General features: G+C 42.5%; 1 protein-coding gene across 1 annotated transcript in view; it reads right to left on the bottom strand.

Annotated features, from left to right (window-relative positions):
- The window catches only part of LOC124594372 (espin), a 493,386-nt gene that overhangs the window by 177,075 nt on the left and 297,983 nt on the right, over positions 1–18,328 (bottom strand). The window contains exon 3 of the mRNA XM_047132740.1: positions 17,946–18,129. Coding sequence (XP_046988696.1) covers positions 17,946–18,129 — 184 coding nt within the window. The remainder of the gene's footprint in view (positions 1–17,945; positions 18,130–18,328) is intronic.

The following is an 18,328-nucleotide window of genomic DNA, read 5'->3' as shown; positions in this document are numbered from 1 at the left end:
GGTATTCTACAAAACGGATAAAATAAAAGTGGCCTTGAAAATGTTTATAAGACTGACACGGAACAGACCTTGTTCATTCACAGGAGAAATGCTAACACAGAAGATTTTTGGAAACCGTGATTTCGCTGCACCAATCAGTTGGTGTCACATGTCTGCACATTCACATATCCCGCATGCTCTGCCACGAGTAATTCGCTGTGTCAGTATGCTTGAGCGAGTGAGAGGAGCAGAGGTGTTTAGTGACCATTTGAATGCATCAAAAAATGATGCTTACGGTAAAAGTACGTGTAGTTATTGATGAGTGTTATGAGAGGCAGAATTCATGGGAAACGTGTGTGGAATGGTTTGCGCGAGAGTTCTAGACTACAAGTGTGTTTACAAAACCTCCAGAAAAGTCTGAAACGCAAAACTTAGTTTCAAAATGGCTTGAAACGGGTTCTGTGTCGAACAAAAACCACAATTTCATCAACAGGTGTCAATTGCGCATCATTACGTTGTTCTGTCGTCACGTAATAAGTAAACTTGAGAAATTACTGCATTCGCGTGGCGGTATGGCTCTAACTTCAAGTGAAAATTCCGTAGTGTGCGCTTCAGTCAATCAATTTGCATACTAGTGACACTCAATTTTAAAATCTATAGTTTCTGCACTGGTTAGTGCACATTAATCTATTTGCTGATGTCTAAATTACTTTACCCTAGCTGTACACACTTTTCCAAGGTACATCGTGCTTGAAAATTGCTCGGATGTTGAGAAGGAACTTCACATTTAACGGAGTGGCATACAAATACGTGATGTACGCCGTCTGTTACTAAATTAACCGGATGAACCTCTGACCTAATAGTCTGTTGGTACGGAGAGTATGTTGTAAAAACTCAAGCGTATCCTAACAGTTTCAGACACACGTTTTCTTCTCCTGGTTGGATAAGGATTGACAACACTCAAAATCAATACAAACCATCATGGACAAATTCAATCTATATTTCCGTGTCCCTAAACGTCCCTCTAGAAACAAAAAAAAAAAAAAAGAAAAAAAACCTTTCGGCCATTAACATTCTCACATTTCTGTGTATATTTTTCGTAAAAGATGCTACTGTTACTAGATGAAATCTAGAAATTGTTTTGGCGTGTTGGAGATAAAAAGTCCGATTTGGTACTAACCATCCGTATTCTAATTTTTTCTTTCTTCTTTAGCTTCATTTTACTTATGTTCTGCGGAAAAAGGAGCATTAACAGGAATATTACTGGAGATATAATCTAATGGCAATTAGCACAAGTGCTGTGTGTTTCATGGCTATCATACAGCAATGAGATTTTGCGGTGAAATTGAGGCGAAGGCTGAAGAGTTTCACTGGGTGAATAAATAGAGCTGAAACACGTCAAGTAATTTTTCTGACCAAAATGGAGTATGGCAGCTTGCTTTTAAATTTTTGTAATTATGTTTCCATGTAAATTTATTAGTATTAGTTGACAACAGTCTTGGTTGCAATTTTAGTTTTTTTATTTATCATCTACGCGTTTCACCTTATTTAGGCATCTTCAGGCTGATCTTAAATTGGTATATCTTAGGACAATCTTTTAGACAAAGTAGTTCAAGGGCATCGTCGAGAACCTCAGGCCAACTACTAAAGCCCCATCTTATTCTATACCTTGCTCCTGTGAACGTGTACGCAGTATGCAGGTCTTGAGTCACTCACGTCCATCTAGAAAGTATTTACTCAGGATAACGAAGGCGATGTTGACCTGATTTACTCGACTATGCCCTTTACCTAAACTGTCTAAAGGATCGTCCTAAGTAATACCAAATTAAGATCAGCCTGAAGATGCCTAAATAAGGTGAAACGCGTAGTTGATAAATAAAAAAACTAAAATTGCAACATAGACTCTTTTCAACTAATACTACTAAACACTGGTATGCTGATTCATGCCCCAGATGGATTGGAAGAAATTCCATGTAAATTTTTGCGTAAGACGTGAAACGAAATATTATGTAAAACTAACGTATTGTACTATTCTTGAATCAAATGTGTCGACCGCAGTGACTATAAGTATGGTGCATGTAATGAGATTGAACTTCATTGCATTGGTTGACAGCTCGAAGACGTATCACAGAAAAATCATCTCATTCTTTACTTTGATATCTTTACTTTGATATCTCTGACTCACTACTAAGACAAATTAGCTTTGAGCTAACATAATGCATAATTTCGTGTTAGGACAAAGACTTTCGTTGAGAAGACAAGCCTTGCTTTTAATATCGTATTTGTAATTTTTGCTGTGATCAAATTGACACGTTACTTTAATGCAGTAGATATCTATAGAATTAGACGTAGAGCGCGTACTGTATGGCTAAAAATTTGTTTTATGAAAGCAGCTGAATTTTAATGTTTATGATACTCGTATAATAAAGTAACTTGTGAGCTAAACTTCTCCTGTTAAATAGTCAACTCGGCGTACATTCACGATATGAATCGCTTGTGACACGCTTTGAAAAGAATCCAGGCAATCGTCGGTGCGAAGACCGGTTGAAATACTATTACTTGAGAAAAAGTAATGTACCTTTTCTATTGTGGGTTCTTAAGCGGTTCATCTAGTTTCTAGACTTTTAATCCGGATACGGTAGTTTCACATACACTAAACAGAACCAGATTTGAAATTAATGTAAATGGTCTCAAATTATATTTGCATGAATATACTTATGAAGACAGCAGTCTATATTTGCATTTCTGCAGTATATTGCACCTTGATACTCCGATATGGAACAGAAGTAATATTCTTTTAGTTTGAATAAAGTTTCGGCCGAAATTATACGTGTGCATCTATTGCAAACTAATCGCACGAAGTAAATATGCGAATATGGAATTTCCCAAACGTGTATCCATAGCATTCACAAGCGCCTTTCGTAATCAATAGGTCTCCTACAACACCGCCTATTCCGAGACTAATTTTGTATATAGAAGAAGTTGTTGTCATTTTGTATCAGATAAAATTTGTTGGTTAACTGAAAAACACTGCAGATGTATAAAATACTTATAACCTTTTTCTGTTTTGACAGGAAAGCTACTTATTTCATTTTAGTACATATAGGGTGTTAACACAAGCAGGGCTTCTTCAAAAATGGAATGTAATTTGAAACGAATGTAATCTCGAAATTCCGTCCTAAACTGTACGTCCCCTTCCCCTGTACTAAGATTGGTTAGAGATTCGTAACTCACCGAACTGCTGTCTTACTGAAATACTTGCATCAGGCTGATGAACCACACGGACTTATTACTGTACAGACAATAATAAAAAAAATAATGCGATGACTAATGTACTATATGCAAGGTGAGAACAAGGATGTGTTTTGAAAATGAAGGGTACGAGTACAATCGGCTATCCACTAGTTACAGTGCTCCATCCAGATAGTCTATACTACATAATGAATGAAGTGTTTGGTCTATTGAAGTCTAAGATCGTCCATATCATGAGATAGCTACTTAATCCCTGAGAGATACATAAAAGCAAAGACCCAGAGTATGTATCTGAATTTTTTGAGAATGTCACTGAAATACGTGAGACGTCAATAGAACCATAATTCAGTACACGTCCTATAGAAAATAGTTGACAATGGAAGGAGAACTTCCCAGACTTCATAAACAGAGAAAGGAAAAACACGACGATAAAAGATAGAGAGAAATTATATCAACAAGTATGTCAAAATAATTCCAAAATTAACGACCACGAGGGACCGCATCCCTACCAAGATGAGTCCTCACGCAGAGTACCCAGACACAGACACAGACGCAGTCAAACAAGAATTTAATTTTTTGTCTTGCAGGTACGTGAAGTTACGTGTTGCGCGTTCTAGGAACGGCCAAACCACTGGAGACTATCTAACAGCGGTATGGAAAATGAACTGTATGTTAACCTACAGCGCTAGATACAGTTCATCGAATCATGTTAGTTTCAACAAAGATTACACTTTCTGATTTGAGAGACCTTACATTTTAAAATAGTTTAACTAAAATGAAAGTAATTTTACGCAATTAGCGGCTGAGTTTGCTGGTAATATATAGAAAATACTATGATTAATGTCAATATCCTACAGAGACAGTTTACAAAAGTCTGCCTGCTGCTATGTATTCAATCACAAAATGTGAAATGTCAGTATTCAGAATGACCTCGATATGGGCGGGACGTTAGATTACAACGTTGCTTCCTCCTTACCTTCACGTAGTGGTCATAGTGACATGCTAGACTGTTTACTACTTGGACAAGTAGGTAAAGCGTCGTGAAGGGGTAGTTACTATTACACGGGCCGAGTTATATCGATTGTGTTATTCACGCAATCACTTACGGGAAGCTCTCTAATAAGTCCTTCAATGTCTGCCACTCGGGATTTATTTGTTGCTAATTGGCATTTTATAATTACCGATAGGCCTGAGTTAAGAAGACCCCGGCAGTGCACTTCGATACACGTTCTAGCCTTACTGCTTTGCATTTTTACTATCTTTAGTGCTGGTAATGAAATTTATTTTCTCCCAATAGGCAGCGATTGTCAATCACTGAACTGCCTAGGCACTTCTTTTCTGTTGTTATAATTACGGCACTGAGCATCAAATTCGAGAGATCAGTTGACGTGCCGGATCTTCACGTTGTCTGTGTTGCACCTTACACTGTATGGACCTAATGAAATTACGTACTGGTTACATAATACTCTATCTTGAGTCAGATAAAAGTACTCTTAAACCAAATTACTGTCACGATAAACATGATAACTGGAGGTAAGTCTCTAATTCATGGCACCCGCTTGATTGGAGAGCACCTGAAGACGTTTTATAGTCAGATCACGACATTACAGTTTTTCTTCAATCAAGAATGGTCAGTAAGTAATTTAATCAAGACTTCATGTTGTTCAGTATGGAAACGCCTTATGGAAAAAAAGTCCCAAGATATGCTCCAATGTGAACTGCTGAACTGAATGTGTGTTGCGCAAGTCGTGTTACTGTTGACTTTTTTTTAGCGATAACAGCACGTGTAATATTTTTTTAAATTTCTCTGGAATCGGAAGTGACATTGTGTCTAGCTACTATAAATTTAACTACTCAGTGTTTTTCGCTCTATTATTCTAGATTCATTCCGTTGTTTGAATTAACACAAGTGAGTCAGAATATTGAGACTCGAGAGAAAGCGTTTAATGTGATGAGCAACGCATTACGCTACAAATTACACAATAGCGGGTTTTACTGCCGATTACGGAGTTTTAATTCCCTGAATGAAACAAATTCAGTTCACTGATAGAGGTTTTTGGTACTAGAACAATAATACCAAGACATTAGTGACTTTCGCCTGAAATGGTTTAGAAATTAGGACTTAGTTCATGTGGACATGTCCTTTTGTTAGATAGTTCACCACATTTTTCATGTGTTACACGTGTATTTTAAGAAAACCTGCCAAACTTTATCGTGAAACTGTAGACTTTTGACATCTGAATGTCCTTAGAAAAGCTACTCACATATCAAAACTGCATACAGATGCCACCTTAAATAAACTAACGGCCGCAGTCTCAAGGCAATCTTGAAATTTCTGTAGTTGATTTATATTTAAAGGAGAGGTTGTTCTTAGAGTTTTACACGATCCAGTCACATTAATGTGACCACCGCCTGTGTTTGATGTCAAAGTGCATTAACCACTCACAGACGGCAGGTGATAGCACCAGCAGTGGTTGCTATATAAAGCGTGTCGGGGGGACGCGGAAAACAGTGAAAGCACTGTCGCGATCCAGAAACGGAGCGATGTATGTCATCCAGAAGGAGTTGATCATTGGCTTTCGGGTCAACGCCGGAAGCATTTATGAAACGGGTAAGTCTGTAAACTGTTCGCGTGCCGCTGTGGTTAATTATTCCGTGGACAGCAAAATGGCGGTATCCAAAACTGGCGCCCAAGTAGCTGCGGTGCACCACGGACCATAGATGTCAAAGGTAAACGAATGTTGCAGAGATGTGTACGAGCAAATAGACTTTTGAGCAAATGGTTACCCAGATGAACTAAGGGACTAGCAACAGTCTCTCTTCGACGACCATTCAGCGAACATGGCTGCATATGGGCCCCTGTTGCAGGCGCCTAGTCCATGTACCCATGCTGACTGCTGTCCATTGGCGACTAAGAATGGAATTTTCACACCAGTACGTCAACTGGACGTCCACTGAATGGCGACAGGTCACCTTTTCGGATGAATCACGTTTTATGCTCCATCGGACGGATGACCATTAGCGTATACGGCGTGAAACGTCTGAAAGCAAACACCTTGCAACAGTCAAGGGAGCTTATGGTACGGGGAATGGTTTCATGGCGTTCTCTGGGTGATCTCATCATTCTGGAAGGCGTAATGGATCAACACAAATATGTATCTATCCTTTGGCCCAGGTCGATCCCTACAGGCAATTTGTGTCTCCTCGGCGCTACGGTATCTATCAGCAGGACAATGCTACGTGTCACACAGCTCGCAGTGCACGTGCGTTGATCGGAGTGCACCAGGATTTTACCGCACTCCCCTTGCTACCAGACTTCCCGTTTTAAAACCCAGTCGAGAATCTGTGGGACCAACTCGACAGGGCCGTTCGCGACATGGACTCTAAAGCGCGGAACATAACTCACCTGACCACGGCACCGCAGTCGGCATGGCTCCACATCCCTGTCCGAACCTTCCAGAGCCTCACTGACTCTCTTCATGCACGTCTCTCAGCGATTCGCGCTGGAAAACGCGGTTAGTGAGACTTCTGATAGTTGGTCACATTACTATGGCTGGACAGTGTATCTGGTGATGTGTGAATGAGTAGATATTATTTGCTCATTAACCTAACTCTATAAACGAACTTTGTAGCACTACCGAGCAACAGGACTTCCTACCTAACTATGCTTTATCTACTGCTCAGAGCATCATCGTATTGTCTCACGGCCCTTAATGTCGACTTTCGGAGCTGGAGCTAACACCTCACACCTACAGTTGTTCCTCAGTTGCCTTTACGACCCTGAGAGCTCCCCCCCCCCCCCCCCCCTCCCTCCCCAAGCAGACATAATTACATCGAGGTAACTTTCCTCTGACTTGCTAAGGGAAAAAAAGTCGGTCGCCAAACTATTACGTGTATAAGGATAAAACAAATGCGCAATGAAAATTTCTGATATCGTAACCAAAGAAAGATCACTTGTTTATGCAATGCAGAAAAAATAAGTCAATACTTCTCCAAAAAGACAGGCGTAAAAACCGAAGTGTATAATTCACTTTAAACAGCGCCTTCTTTACTTTTCTTAATAATGGGGATGAAATTGCTCTTGATATTTAGGTACAAGAGACGTCTTTTATTTTTCAGCAACTGTAAAACTATAAAAATTAAAGCTGAAAGTGAAAAACGAAACAGATTATTTCATCAAACTTGTTACCACCTGCTACAATCCTAGTCTATGTGTCAACTATGATGTTAGCTATGAAGGTCATAAAAGACCCGTCTCTTCAAAATGTTAAAGGCCCTGTTTGTAAAATAATATTAATTCAAATTCAGTCCAGTATGAGTTAATGTTCGCTGGTGAACCTCGATTTGCTGCAATCGGCAGAGTCCAATTGGAGCCTGTGTAGTAATTTCTTCCTCAAAAAATGGTTCAAATGGCTCTGAGCACTATGGGACTTAACTTCTGAGGTCATCTGTCCCCTAGAACTTAGAACTACTTAAACCTAACTAACCTAAGGACATCACACACATCCATGTCCGAGGCAGGATTCGAACCTGCGACCGTAGTGATCGCGCGGTTCCAGACTGTAGCGCCTAGAACCGCTCAGCCACTCCGGCCGGCAATTTCTTCCTCTGATCGGTCACTGAAATGCGCATTATACCTCTGTGTCTATCGTAAATGCATGTAAACAGCAATGTTTTGTTGCTATGGATGACTGTAGACTGAAAGGATAAGAGGGGGCGAAACCTTCCGCTGCTACATAGCCGATTTCTTTCGAACAGAAGCAAAAAAGTAGTCCAGCTTGGCTCCGCATCCCACTGGTGGATCACCTTTATTAGTGCGACGTCCCTCGCCTCGCTCTATGAGACATTGCGGCGATGTTTGGAAATTAACACATCAGTTGCTCTCTCTTTGCTGGCCAAACTGAGGTGACGAAATTTTTTTACACCACGATATCAACTAGTTACCTCTGGGTGCAGCAACAAAGCCCCAGGGTTTCTTAATGTCTACACCTGCACGGACGTACGACTATGCCAGCAGCCCTTATTTCAATGATTTCTTAATTTGTCATTGGCCCTGTAGGATTATACGCAATTCATTATCAGTCAAGCCACGAAAGATAAAATGATAAGCATAGTGCTTGACTTTCGTTACACCTCGCGCGGACGTATGACGAAGTGAGCATGCCTTACTTCAGTAAGTGCTTAAATTGTCATTATTCCTTACAGATTTTATGTAATTCATTATCTATCAAGCCTCGAATGATAACCAACGTACTCGAGAAGCTAGTGGAAATCACTCTTTAATCTGTCAGTTTAATACGAAATATCTAAGACCTCATAAACTGATCGAATGAGCCAAAATTGATTGCTTAACAGCCTATGCCCATTGTGCTTGACAAATGACGAACATAAATCTTCTCAGCATTAAATTTCAACGCGATGGATCACACCACACAACATCAATAAACCTGTAGAACCTGTGAAAAATGTCGTATGATTTACCCGTAAGACCTTTGCACAGGATGACACAAAAGTATATTTTGCATGCAAATAAAACTTCTCTTAGTCATTAGGCGGGGTGTACGATGGAGGGCGAATTATGTTTCTTAACTAGTTTGGAAATTGTATACTCCGATGTTAGCGAGTGCGACTCTTCGCGATGCACAATGTGTCTCCTACTAGTTAGTTGAGCATTCCTCCTCAGTTTTCACGTGAACTAAACGAAACCGTGACGAAGGGCGTAGTTCGTCTTTGAATCTTGTGCTCTATTCCTTCTGTTAATATAATTTGTTACAGGCCCGAAAGCAAAAGACAGTCTCAAAAAGTGGCCGAAAGAATGTCTTGTACGCGACCTCCTTCCTGAATGTGCTTCACTTGCTCAGGATTATTCTGATGAATATGGGTCCAATAATTTTGTTTCCCCTCCGCTAGATGTACGCCTTTTTCCACCTTAAAACTCTCTACATAAATTTTCTACGACACTTGGATGATGTAACTACTTGCAGTGACAAATTGACGATCATTTAGTCGAATGTTATTAGTATTACTTATTGTCTGTGGAGATTACATTAAATGTATGCACGACGTTCTCTCGCGTTTCGTTGTGCACACTTCAAAAAAAAGTTTTGCAGCATCCCGGTTCCCAGAACTCCTGAAGACAGACGTTGACTGTGGATGTTGTATCACAGACACAGTCCCTTTGACTGTTCAGAGCTGTCACTAAACCCGCCCAAAGACGTAAACAACAACGTAAGAGCAGCACCTATTAGACGGAGGTGCCGGCCGAAGTGGCCGTGCGGTTAAAGGCGCTGCAGCCTGGAACCGCAAGACCGCCACGGTCGCAGGTTCGAATCCTGCCTCGGGCATGGATGTTTGTGATGTCCTTAGGTTAGTTAGGTTTAACTAGTTCTAAGTTCTAGGGGACTAATGACCTCAGCAGTTGAGTCCCATAGTGCTCAGAGCCATTTATTAGACGGAGGGGGTCCGACAGACGATCAGTTCCAGGCATTCCACCAGGAAGAACGTGCACGGCTCGCGTTGTCTGTAGTTCAACCATGCCTAGAAGGTCAATACCGCGGTTCGCGTCCGCATTGTTACTTTGTGCCATGAAGGGCTCTCAAGAAGGGATGTGTCCAGGTGTCTCGGAGTGAACCAAAGCGATGTTGTTCGGACATGGAAAAGGTACAAAGAGACAGAAACTATCAATGACATGTCTCACTCAGGCCGCCCAAGGGCTACTACAGCATTGCATGACCGCTACCTACGGAGGAACCCTGGCAACAACGCCACCATGTTGAATAACGCTTTTCGTTCAACCACAGGAAGTCGTGTTCCGATGATGCGCAATTTAACTCCCGACGTCCATGCCGATGTCCATCTTTGCAACCACGACACCATGCAGCGCATTACAGATGGCAAACAACATGCTGAATGGACCGCTCAGGATTGGCATCACGTTTTCTTCACCGATAATTGTCGCATATGCCTTCAACCAGACAATCGTCGGAGACGTGTTTAGAGGCAAACCGGTCAGGGTGAACGCCTTAGACACACCGTCCAGTGAGTGCAGCAAGGTGGAAGTTCTCTAATGTTTTGGGTTGGCATTATGTGAGGCCGACGTACGAGGCTGGTAGTCATGTAAGGCGCCGTAACGGCTGTACGATACGTGAATGCCATCCTCTGACCGATAGTGCAACCATATCGGCAGCATATTGGCGAGTCATTCCTCTTCATGGACGGCCTTTTGCGCCCCCATCGTGCACATCTTGTGAATGACTTCCTTCAGGATAACGACATCGCTCGACTAGACTAACCAGAATGTTCTCCAGACATGAACCATATCGAACATGCCTGGGATAGATTGGAAAGGGCTGTTTATGGACGCCGTGACCAACCAACCACTCTGAGGGATCTACGCCGAATCGTCGGTGGGACAATCTGGACCAACAGTGCTTTGATGAATTTGTGGATAGTATGTAGTATGCCACGACGAATACAGGCTTGCATCAATGCAACAGGACGTGCTACTGGGTATTAGAGGTACCGGTGTGTACAGCAATCTGGACCATCACCTCTGAGGGTCTCCCTGTATGGTGGTATAACATGCAAGTGTGGTTTTCATGAGGAATAAAAAGGGCGGAAATGATGTTTATGTTGATCTCTATTCAAATTTTCTGTACAGGTTCCGGAACTCTGGGAACCGAGGTGATGCAAAACTTTTTTTTGATGTGTGTAATATTGCAATAACGCCATCTCTCTGTACGCAACTCTATCGTCTGCGACCATATCTGAAAGATACCATAATGGGAATTGTGGAACGATTGCAGCTAAATGCATGACGGATTCATATGAAAAGTGCATCAGCTGCAGTTGAAAAGGAGGGCGCGCGCCTGTGAACGGAAGGCTGGAGAACGACAGAAAACGCTATTTGATTAAAAGTATCCGGACACCTACTAGTGGACATTAATATGGTGTGTGTCCACCCTTTGGCTACGTATATGGCGAGGACCATCGCTGCCATGCCGGCACCGTATTACAGCCTCTCCCGGACCATTGTTTGCCAGATCGCCGCCTCGCGAGCAGGTCGCAGCGCGCCATTAGCGGAGGGCTGACCGCGTGCCTCTGCAGACGCCGCACCCTTCCTTATCTGCAGCGCCCTTCACGAGCTAGCTGCTTACTGAGCCTGCTGCCGCACTCTCCTCTTCATTAGCGAGGAGCCCCTGTTCTGCTGTCGGAACGGGCATCGATCAGCTTCGATACACGCTGCAAAATGTTACTCCACAGTTTGAAATTCCTAAGAAAGGTAATCCACCCGTAGTTTGAGGCCACAGTCATATAATACCGCTTGACTGTAAAGATCGTTCGGCTATTTTGAAGTACCACACTGAAAAGATGTATGAAGTGTGATTCTTATTATCGTTTACAAAACCACGAATTTGAGAGAACTAGGGTAATATAAGGCACATGGGGCCGCAAGTGTCGGGAAGTGAACTAAAAATGGATGACAAACGTAAACATGTGACGTCACCAGATGACGTACCTCGCCGCACGTGCAGTGTTTTGACTTGTCGATCCCACCATCGCCGGTAAGAGCCAGTGCTGCACATAGCTCCGCTGAGCTACTCTGTTTTCGAATACCTTTTGTAAATGTAATCTATTGTAAACGTAGAAGCTACAAAATTATTGTTCTCTCTGTAACGAAGCAAAAGCTGTCTTAATTTTGTGATTGTTTCCTTTTGTCCCTTCCTTTTTGTTTACAGTCTTTATTTAGTAAAGAACACGAGGGTTATTTACTGCTAGCGATGCATTTCGGAAGCTTATACTCATTTACTTGTGACGCAGTATGGTAGGCTTTTGTTGTACTGTGTTTTGTAATTAACCAACGGTGAGCGCGAGACAAGTAAATAAAATAACGGTCTGGTCCCTTCAACTCCCACCACAACCCCCTCCCCCCTCCCGAATAAAATCACAAATCCTACCTCCATATGCGCACATCACTGTCTAACGCACTGCAAGGAAAAAAAAAAAAAAAAAAAGGTCTGTCAGACGCAAAACTCGAACCCTGGACCTCACGCGCTGAAGCTGTGTAGGCGCAGAGCCACACCTATGTGAACACTTCATTCTCCTCTGGGTTGGGGTGATTAAGTGTGACAGACCGATAGGGTCCACCGCTGCACGTGAGGCGAGGTACGTCATCTGGTGACGCCACATGCTTAACTTTTGTCATGCACTTTTGGCGTTTTTCCCGACGCGGGCTCATGTGTCTTATATTAAATTATTTGTCTCAGCGTAATCTACATCGCATCCGGCGTTTTTAAACGTTAATAAGAATCATTCTGCATATACAGAATGCATGAAAAATATAACAAACCAGAAAGTAGGTAACATTATGCCAACAGAATTTAGGATCAAAAGCTTTTTTTAATTATTTGATAATTTAAAAATTATTGAAATTACGTTACGCGTTAAGCATGATCAGACTTCTGCAAACGAAGTAATAGTCGAAAAACATATATTAAACTTGGTTGTAAAATGCACGTGTCACAGCATATAAAAGAAAACATATTCATAGATGTGTGACAGAAGTAGAACAAACATGTCTGACATACGTTAAGTAACTGTGTCATTAAATGATCACCAAAAACAGTGTAATCACTATTAACTAAAGCCGTACTGTCCTAAGAAAGAATTAGAGATGGTGATTCAGAGATGATGTTATAAACTTTCGCCGATGTTGGAAAAGGATAAATGGACCAATCTGAGGTAAGGGACTCCAGTCCGGAGAAGACCGACTCGAAAAGTATAAAGCGAAGCTCGACTCAAGTTCTGGCTTAGCCTCACGCAGCGTCCTAACTTTGGGCTCCAACGCTCGAACCCTGATCGTGACGTAGAGAATTCCTACTGAATACTTACAATACTCTTAGATAATTTCCCCTGTTAATGGACTAGTAAGAGCGCACGTAAATTGATGATAGTCAGACAGAACATTCTAAGTCTGCTGTGCAGTATTAATGAATTCCATTTACCTGCACGGGTTTCATAAGCCGCTACAGTTGTTCAAAATTGCGTCCCTCAGCGTCGATTCAGGCATGGCATTGTCGCATAAAGTTTTGTCATACCTGTTCTAATATCCCTGGTGTCGTTTGAACAGTGTCGCAGGCAGCGATAATTCATGGCAGGAGATCCTCTTCAGTCTGGACAGGCGTCTCGTACACGAGAGTTTTGACATCGACCCGCAAGAAGAAATCAAGTGGGATGAGATCAAGTGGACGTAATGGCCACAAAACAGGACCTCTGCCTACCCACTTTTCCCGGTGTTCCCTTAGTCTAAAGTGAGGTGAGGCTCCATCATGTCGGTATCACATCCACTAACGAATAGCAAGTGGGATATGTTCCAGGAACCCGTCTCTGATAAACGCTGTACATTTAAGCGGGAGGAAGGAGACACAGACGTAATACGTAATCGTTGACTATCCCTATCCAAACGCTGACTCATCATCCCTGTTGATGCCTCTTCACAACCGTGGCCTGGGGATTCCCATCGGCCCTAATATGAGTATTGCGACACTTTATCATTCCGACTTTGGTGAAACAGGCTTCATCCGTGAAAAGTACATCTGCAGAAAAGTGAGGATTGACTGCGGCGAGAACCACTGGCTCAACACGACATGAGATACGAAGTCAGCAAGAATCAGAGCGTGCAATTTCTGTGGATGGTACTGGCGTAGCTGCATTTCATGTAATACCCGCCACACACTGCTCTGTGAAACCTTCAGTTCACGTGCAGCTGATGGAGTGCTGATTGCAGGCGCATCATTCACTCGAGCAAGCGCTGCATCTTCTTTCAACTTGTAAACAAGGAATGCTGTCTACTACAGTACAGACACTGTACACCAGGTTTTCTCTTGTCAGTACACAGCAAATCATCTGCTTTGAGTTAGTTAACTTATTAGCCCAACCTCTACTCCTGAGTATTCTTCGGGACTGTCTACTTTACAGTCTTAGCAACAACAGTAGCGATTAATGTATTCCACGGTCAGAGATATCAGAACAACGTTCTCGCTTATAACTTTCAACTCGGTCGTTTCCCCACCACGATCCCTTACCTCAAATTGATACATTTATCCTTCTCTATCATCCCCGAAAATTTGTTACTCCATCACGGAATCACACTTATATCGTGTCATAGGTTTATTGATTAGACACTGGGATAGCAAACGACCTGATGAAATCTGAAGAATATGCCACATTCATATATACGATATGAGACGAACTTACCTTTATCAGAAAACGCAGAACAGTAAGCAGGAAGCTGTGCTTGAAAATAATATCTCACTATTCCAAGGAATCAGTAAAGAGTCTGCCTACTGGAGCCAGTATTATCTACCTGTGACTGATATATTCTCCAGCAGAAAGATTGTATCTCGTTCCTTCCCAAAGGTACATGTTGGTCCCGAAGACAAGAGCTATTCAACTCCAGAAATTGTCTTACTAATGATCTATGAAATTCAGATCCGGTCGATATGCAGACCACTCCATTTGTATGAAACCATCCCTTGCCAGAGTCACACTTTTTGACGGGAATGGTCCTCCATGAAAATGATGAATATACCTCCCCGCTGTCTCGACCCAAATTGATTTCTTTCGAAGGATTCCTTTCCCATTCTTTAATCACTCTACCCCTACCCTTTCATTTCATTTCTTGATCCTCAGCCCTTTTCCTCTAACATACTTCCCACTCCACTACTCTGAATCCGCTGTCTCATCCCCCTCCCCCCTCACTAACCACCTCCCACCACCTACTCCCAATTTAAATCTTCAACTGCATCACTGCAATTTCATTTCCGTTACACATTAAATGAATACATAATCGCATGCTTAAACGACACAACACATATGTGATGAATAACAGGGAAAGAGACCATTTTTAGATCAAAGAAAAAAACCACTAGTAAAATTCCAACAAACTTAGACATAATTTCAAACATTTTCGAAACATTTATCACTGACATCTTCCACAAAATAATAAAAACAAAGAAGGTTGTCAATGCAAAATACAAATGCTCTTCGAGAACAAATCCGCAGTCACTGATTTTCAATATGGATGATAAATCTGTTTGGAAAGTTTTAGCGCTTAACACATTTTCTGTTGTCATGCAGTAAAACAGCATTCACAGCATTTTTGTAAACGTATCCGCATATACCACTGAATTTACCTGCAAAATTATATCATTGTACGGCTCATAGTGCAAGAGATAATCATAAACACTAAGATTCTTGAAAAATTAGCTCTCGCTTTTTATTGGTCCACGAGTGACTAATCCGAAAAAAATAACTAACATAATTCGGGTTTTGCGTCTTCACTCAAAAGTTTTACAAGTTTAACATTAAATATTTAACACAGTAACTCATTTGTAAAATATCCAGAAGTTTGGAGCTGTTTCATAAATGGGGATTCGATTTTTTGAAGAACAGCGTAGTGAGTGAGGTTAGTGGTATTTGAGTCATAGAAACCAGTACATCATGCTGGGCGGAATAACCATAGAAACGAAAGTATCATCAGGTGTGCCCGAACTAAGCGTAATAGGACCTCCAATGCTCACAGTATACGTGTACGATTCGTTAGATAAGATCAGCAGCGCTATAAGATCGTTCTCTGACAATGCACGCAAAGAACTGCAGAAAGGCTTGGACAATATTTCTACTTAGAAGGGGAACACGGTTACTGGTCATCGCCGATTTCTTCCAGATTTGTGGTACGTACAGGGCTTGGCCAGAAATGAAAACGACAGAAATGGAAGCCCCAGCTGGCTAAGCTAAGAAGAAATAACATTTTTGGCGTTGGCAGGTGAGGCATTAACCCTTAGAGTATTTTCCAGGCAGAGGTTGGCGCACCGGAAAGAGCACAGAATGGTAATTTGAGGATCTTGGGGTCGAGTCCTTATGCGGAAAGCTTTTCTTTTGAAGTTTTAGTTTACTTACAATGCAAATAAACGGTAATAATGCTCAGTATATTGCACTTATTAATATTTTCATAACATACAGGGTGAAAAGTATTTAAACCGACAAACTCTGGGACGGTGTAGGGGACATCAAGACAAATATTTTTCCCCGCGCGGGATTAGCGGAGCGGTCTTAGGCGCTGCAGTCATGGACTGTGTGGCTGATCCCGACGGAGGTTCGAGTCCTCACTCGGGCATGGGTGTGTGTGTTTGTCTTTAGGATAATTTAGGTTAAGTGTAAGCTTAGGGACTGATGACCTTAGCACTTAAGTCCCATAAGATTTCATACACATTTGAACATTTTGAACAAATATTTTTCCCTAATGCCATTTTTTCCTATGAGGATTACTTAAACCGGTGGAGGCCGCATTACGCTCTTCAGTTGTTAGAGGGCGTATTACGCTCTTCAGTTGTAGGCAACTGCTGTCCACCAGTGCAGTAGTGCATTGTCTCTGTTTACTAATGTAGCGATACACCTGGAGTGAGTACACTGATATGGTTGGTGCGTACTACGTAACGCACCACAACGGACGAGCTGCAAAGCGGGTTTATCAACAACAATATCCTAATCGCCGTATCCCGCATCATACGACCTTTGCTGCTGTGTACCGACGTCTGCGTGATACTGGGTCATGTAGCAGATTACCTGGACAGGGAAGCCGTCGCACGGTAAGAACGCTGGAAGTTGAGGAAGCTGTCTTGCAGCCAGCTGTCTGCCGCCAGAGAAATCTTCCTCTACGGGTTTAAATACTCCTCATAGGAAAAAATGACTTTAGGGAAAAATATTTGTTTTGCTGTCCTCTACAACCTCCTAGAGTTTGTCGGTTTAAATACTTTTCACCCTGTATATGCAACAAATAACGGAGAACGTTGGGTGCAAATGCTACACTGAGGTGAAGATGCTGGCACAGGAAAGGAAGTCGTAGCCATCAGCACTCGTGAAATTGCACGTAACATGTGGACGAATCAGACGAATGTAAGAACAGTCCTTCGAGAGCAGTTGTTATGTCCATTACACTTACAGCGTGTCCACAACCTGGAACAAGTTGATTATCCACCCAGAGCACAGTTTTCGCAGAGGTACCTGGAACTGTGTGTAATGCATCCTACATTTCCATCCTCTGTGTTGTTTCCCGATGAAGCAACGTTCGGGGGTGATGGAGTATTCAACATCCACAATTCGCATGTTTGGAGTGAGGATAACCCACATGCCACAGTTACTAGCGCTCATCAAGTGCGGTTCTCCGTTAATGTGTGGGTCGGTGTTGTTAGGGACTGTTTAATTGGGCCGTATCTGCTACCTAGTTGTTGTCTCTTGGTCATAAAAAAATGAAAAAGTGTTTGTTGGTTTAATTATCTGCCGCCAGAGAAATCTTCCTCTACGGGTTTAAATACTCCTCATAGGAAAAAATGACTTTAGTGAAAAATATTTGTTTTGCTGTCCCCTACAACCTCCTAGAGTTTGTCGGTTTAAATACTTTTCACCCTGTATATGCAACAAATAACCGAGAACGTTGGGTGCAAATGCTACACTGAGGTGAAGATGCTGTTACAGGAAAGGAAGTCGTAGCCATCAAGCTAGTCAATAGACTGATGTGTGTGTGTGTGTGTGTGTGTGTGTATGTGTGTTCGCGTTCCACTCGCACCGCCGAAACAAAAAGTAGACGGCCGAGCATGCTTGTGCAAAATGCTTGATCACGCATGGTTGTGAAGCGCGCAGTCGCGCGTACGCACCATCCACTTGAGGCAGGGCAGGCAGCCCATCTGAGCGGCGGCGTGCACGGGCGCCATGCCGTCCTTGGCCCTGACGTAGAGTGAGCCGCCCGCCTGCGTCACCAGGTACCGCAGCACGTCCAGGTGCCCCTCCTGCGCCGCCAGGTACACCGGCGTCACGTCGTTGTCCATCTGCGTGTTGGCGCTGCAACACAAACGTCCAACGTCACTTCACCTCAGCTGTGCCAGTAGCCAAGTTGCCTATCTTAACTAACGTTGCGGGTATTTGTGCTTCGAGATTCCCACGAGTCAGCGCTCTCAGCTGGAAGCGCCTATTTGGGAGGTATTAATTATTACTCAACAAACATACTGTTGTGTACACAGTTCCGCGTAGTCAGCGCGTA

Source organism: Schistocerca americana, chromosome 2 (genome assembly GCF_021461395.2).
Source record: "Schistocerca americana isolate TAMUIC-IGC-003095 chromosome 2, iqSchAmer2.1, whole genome shotgun sequence".
Lineage (NCBI taxonomy): Eukaryota > Metazoa > Arthropoda > Insecta > Orthoptera > Acrididae > Schistocerca > Schistocerca americana.
Note: the sequence above shows the minus strand (reverse complement) of the source record. Positions and strands in the feature narration are given on the sequence as shown.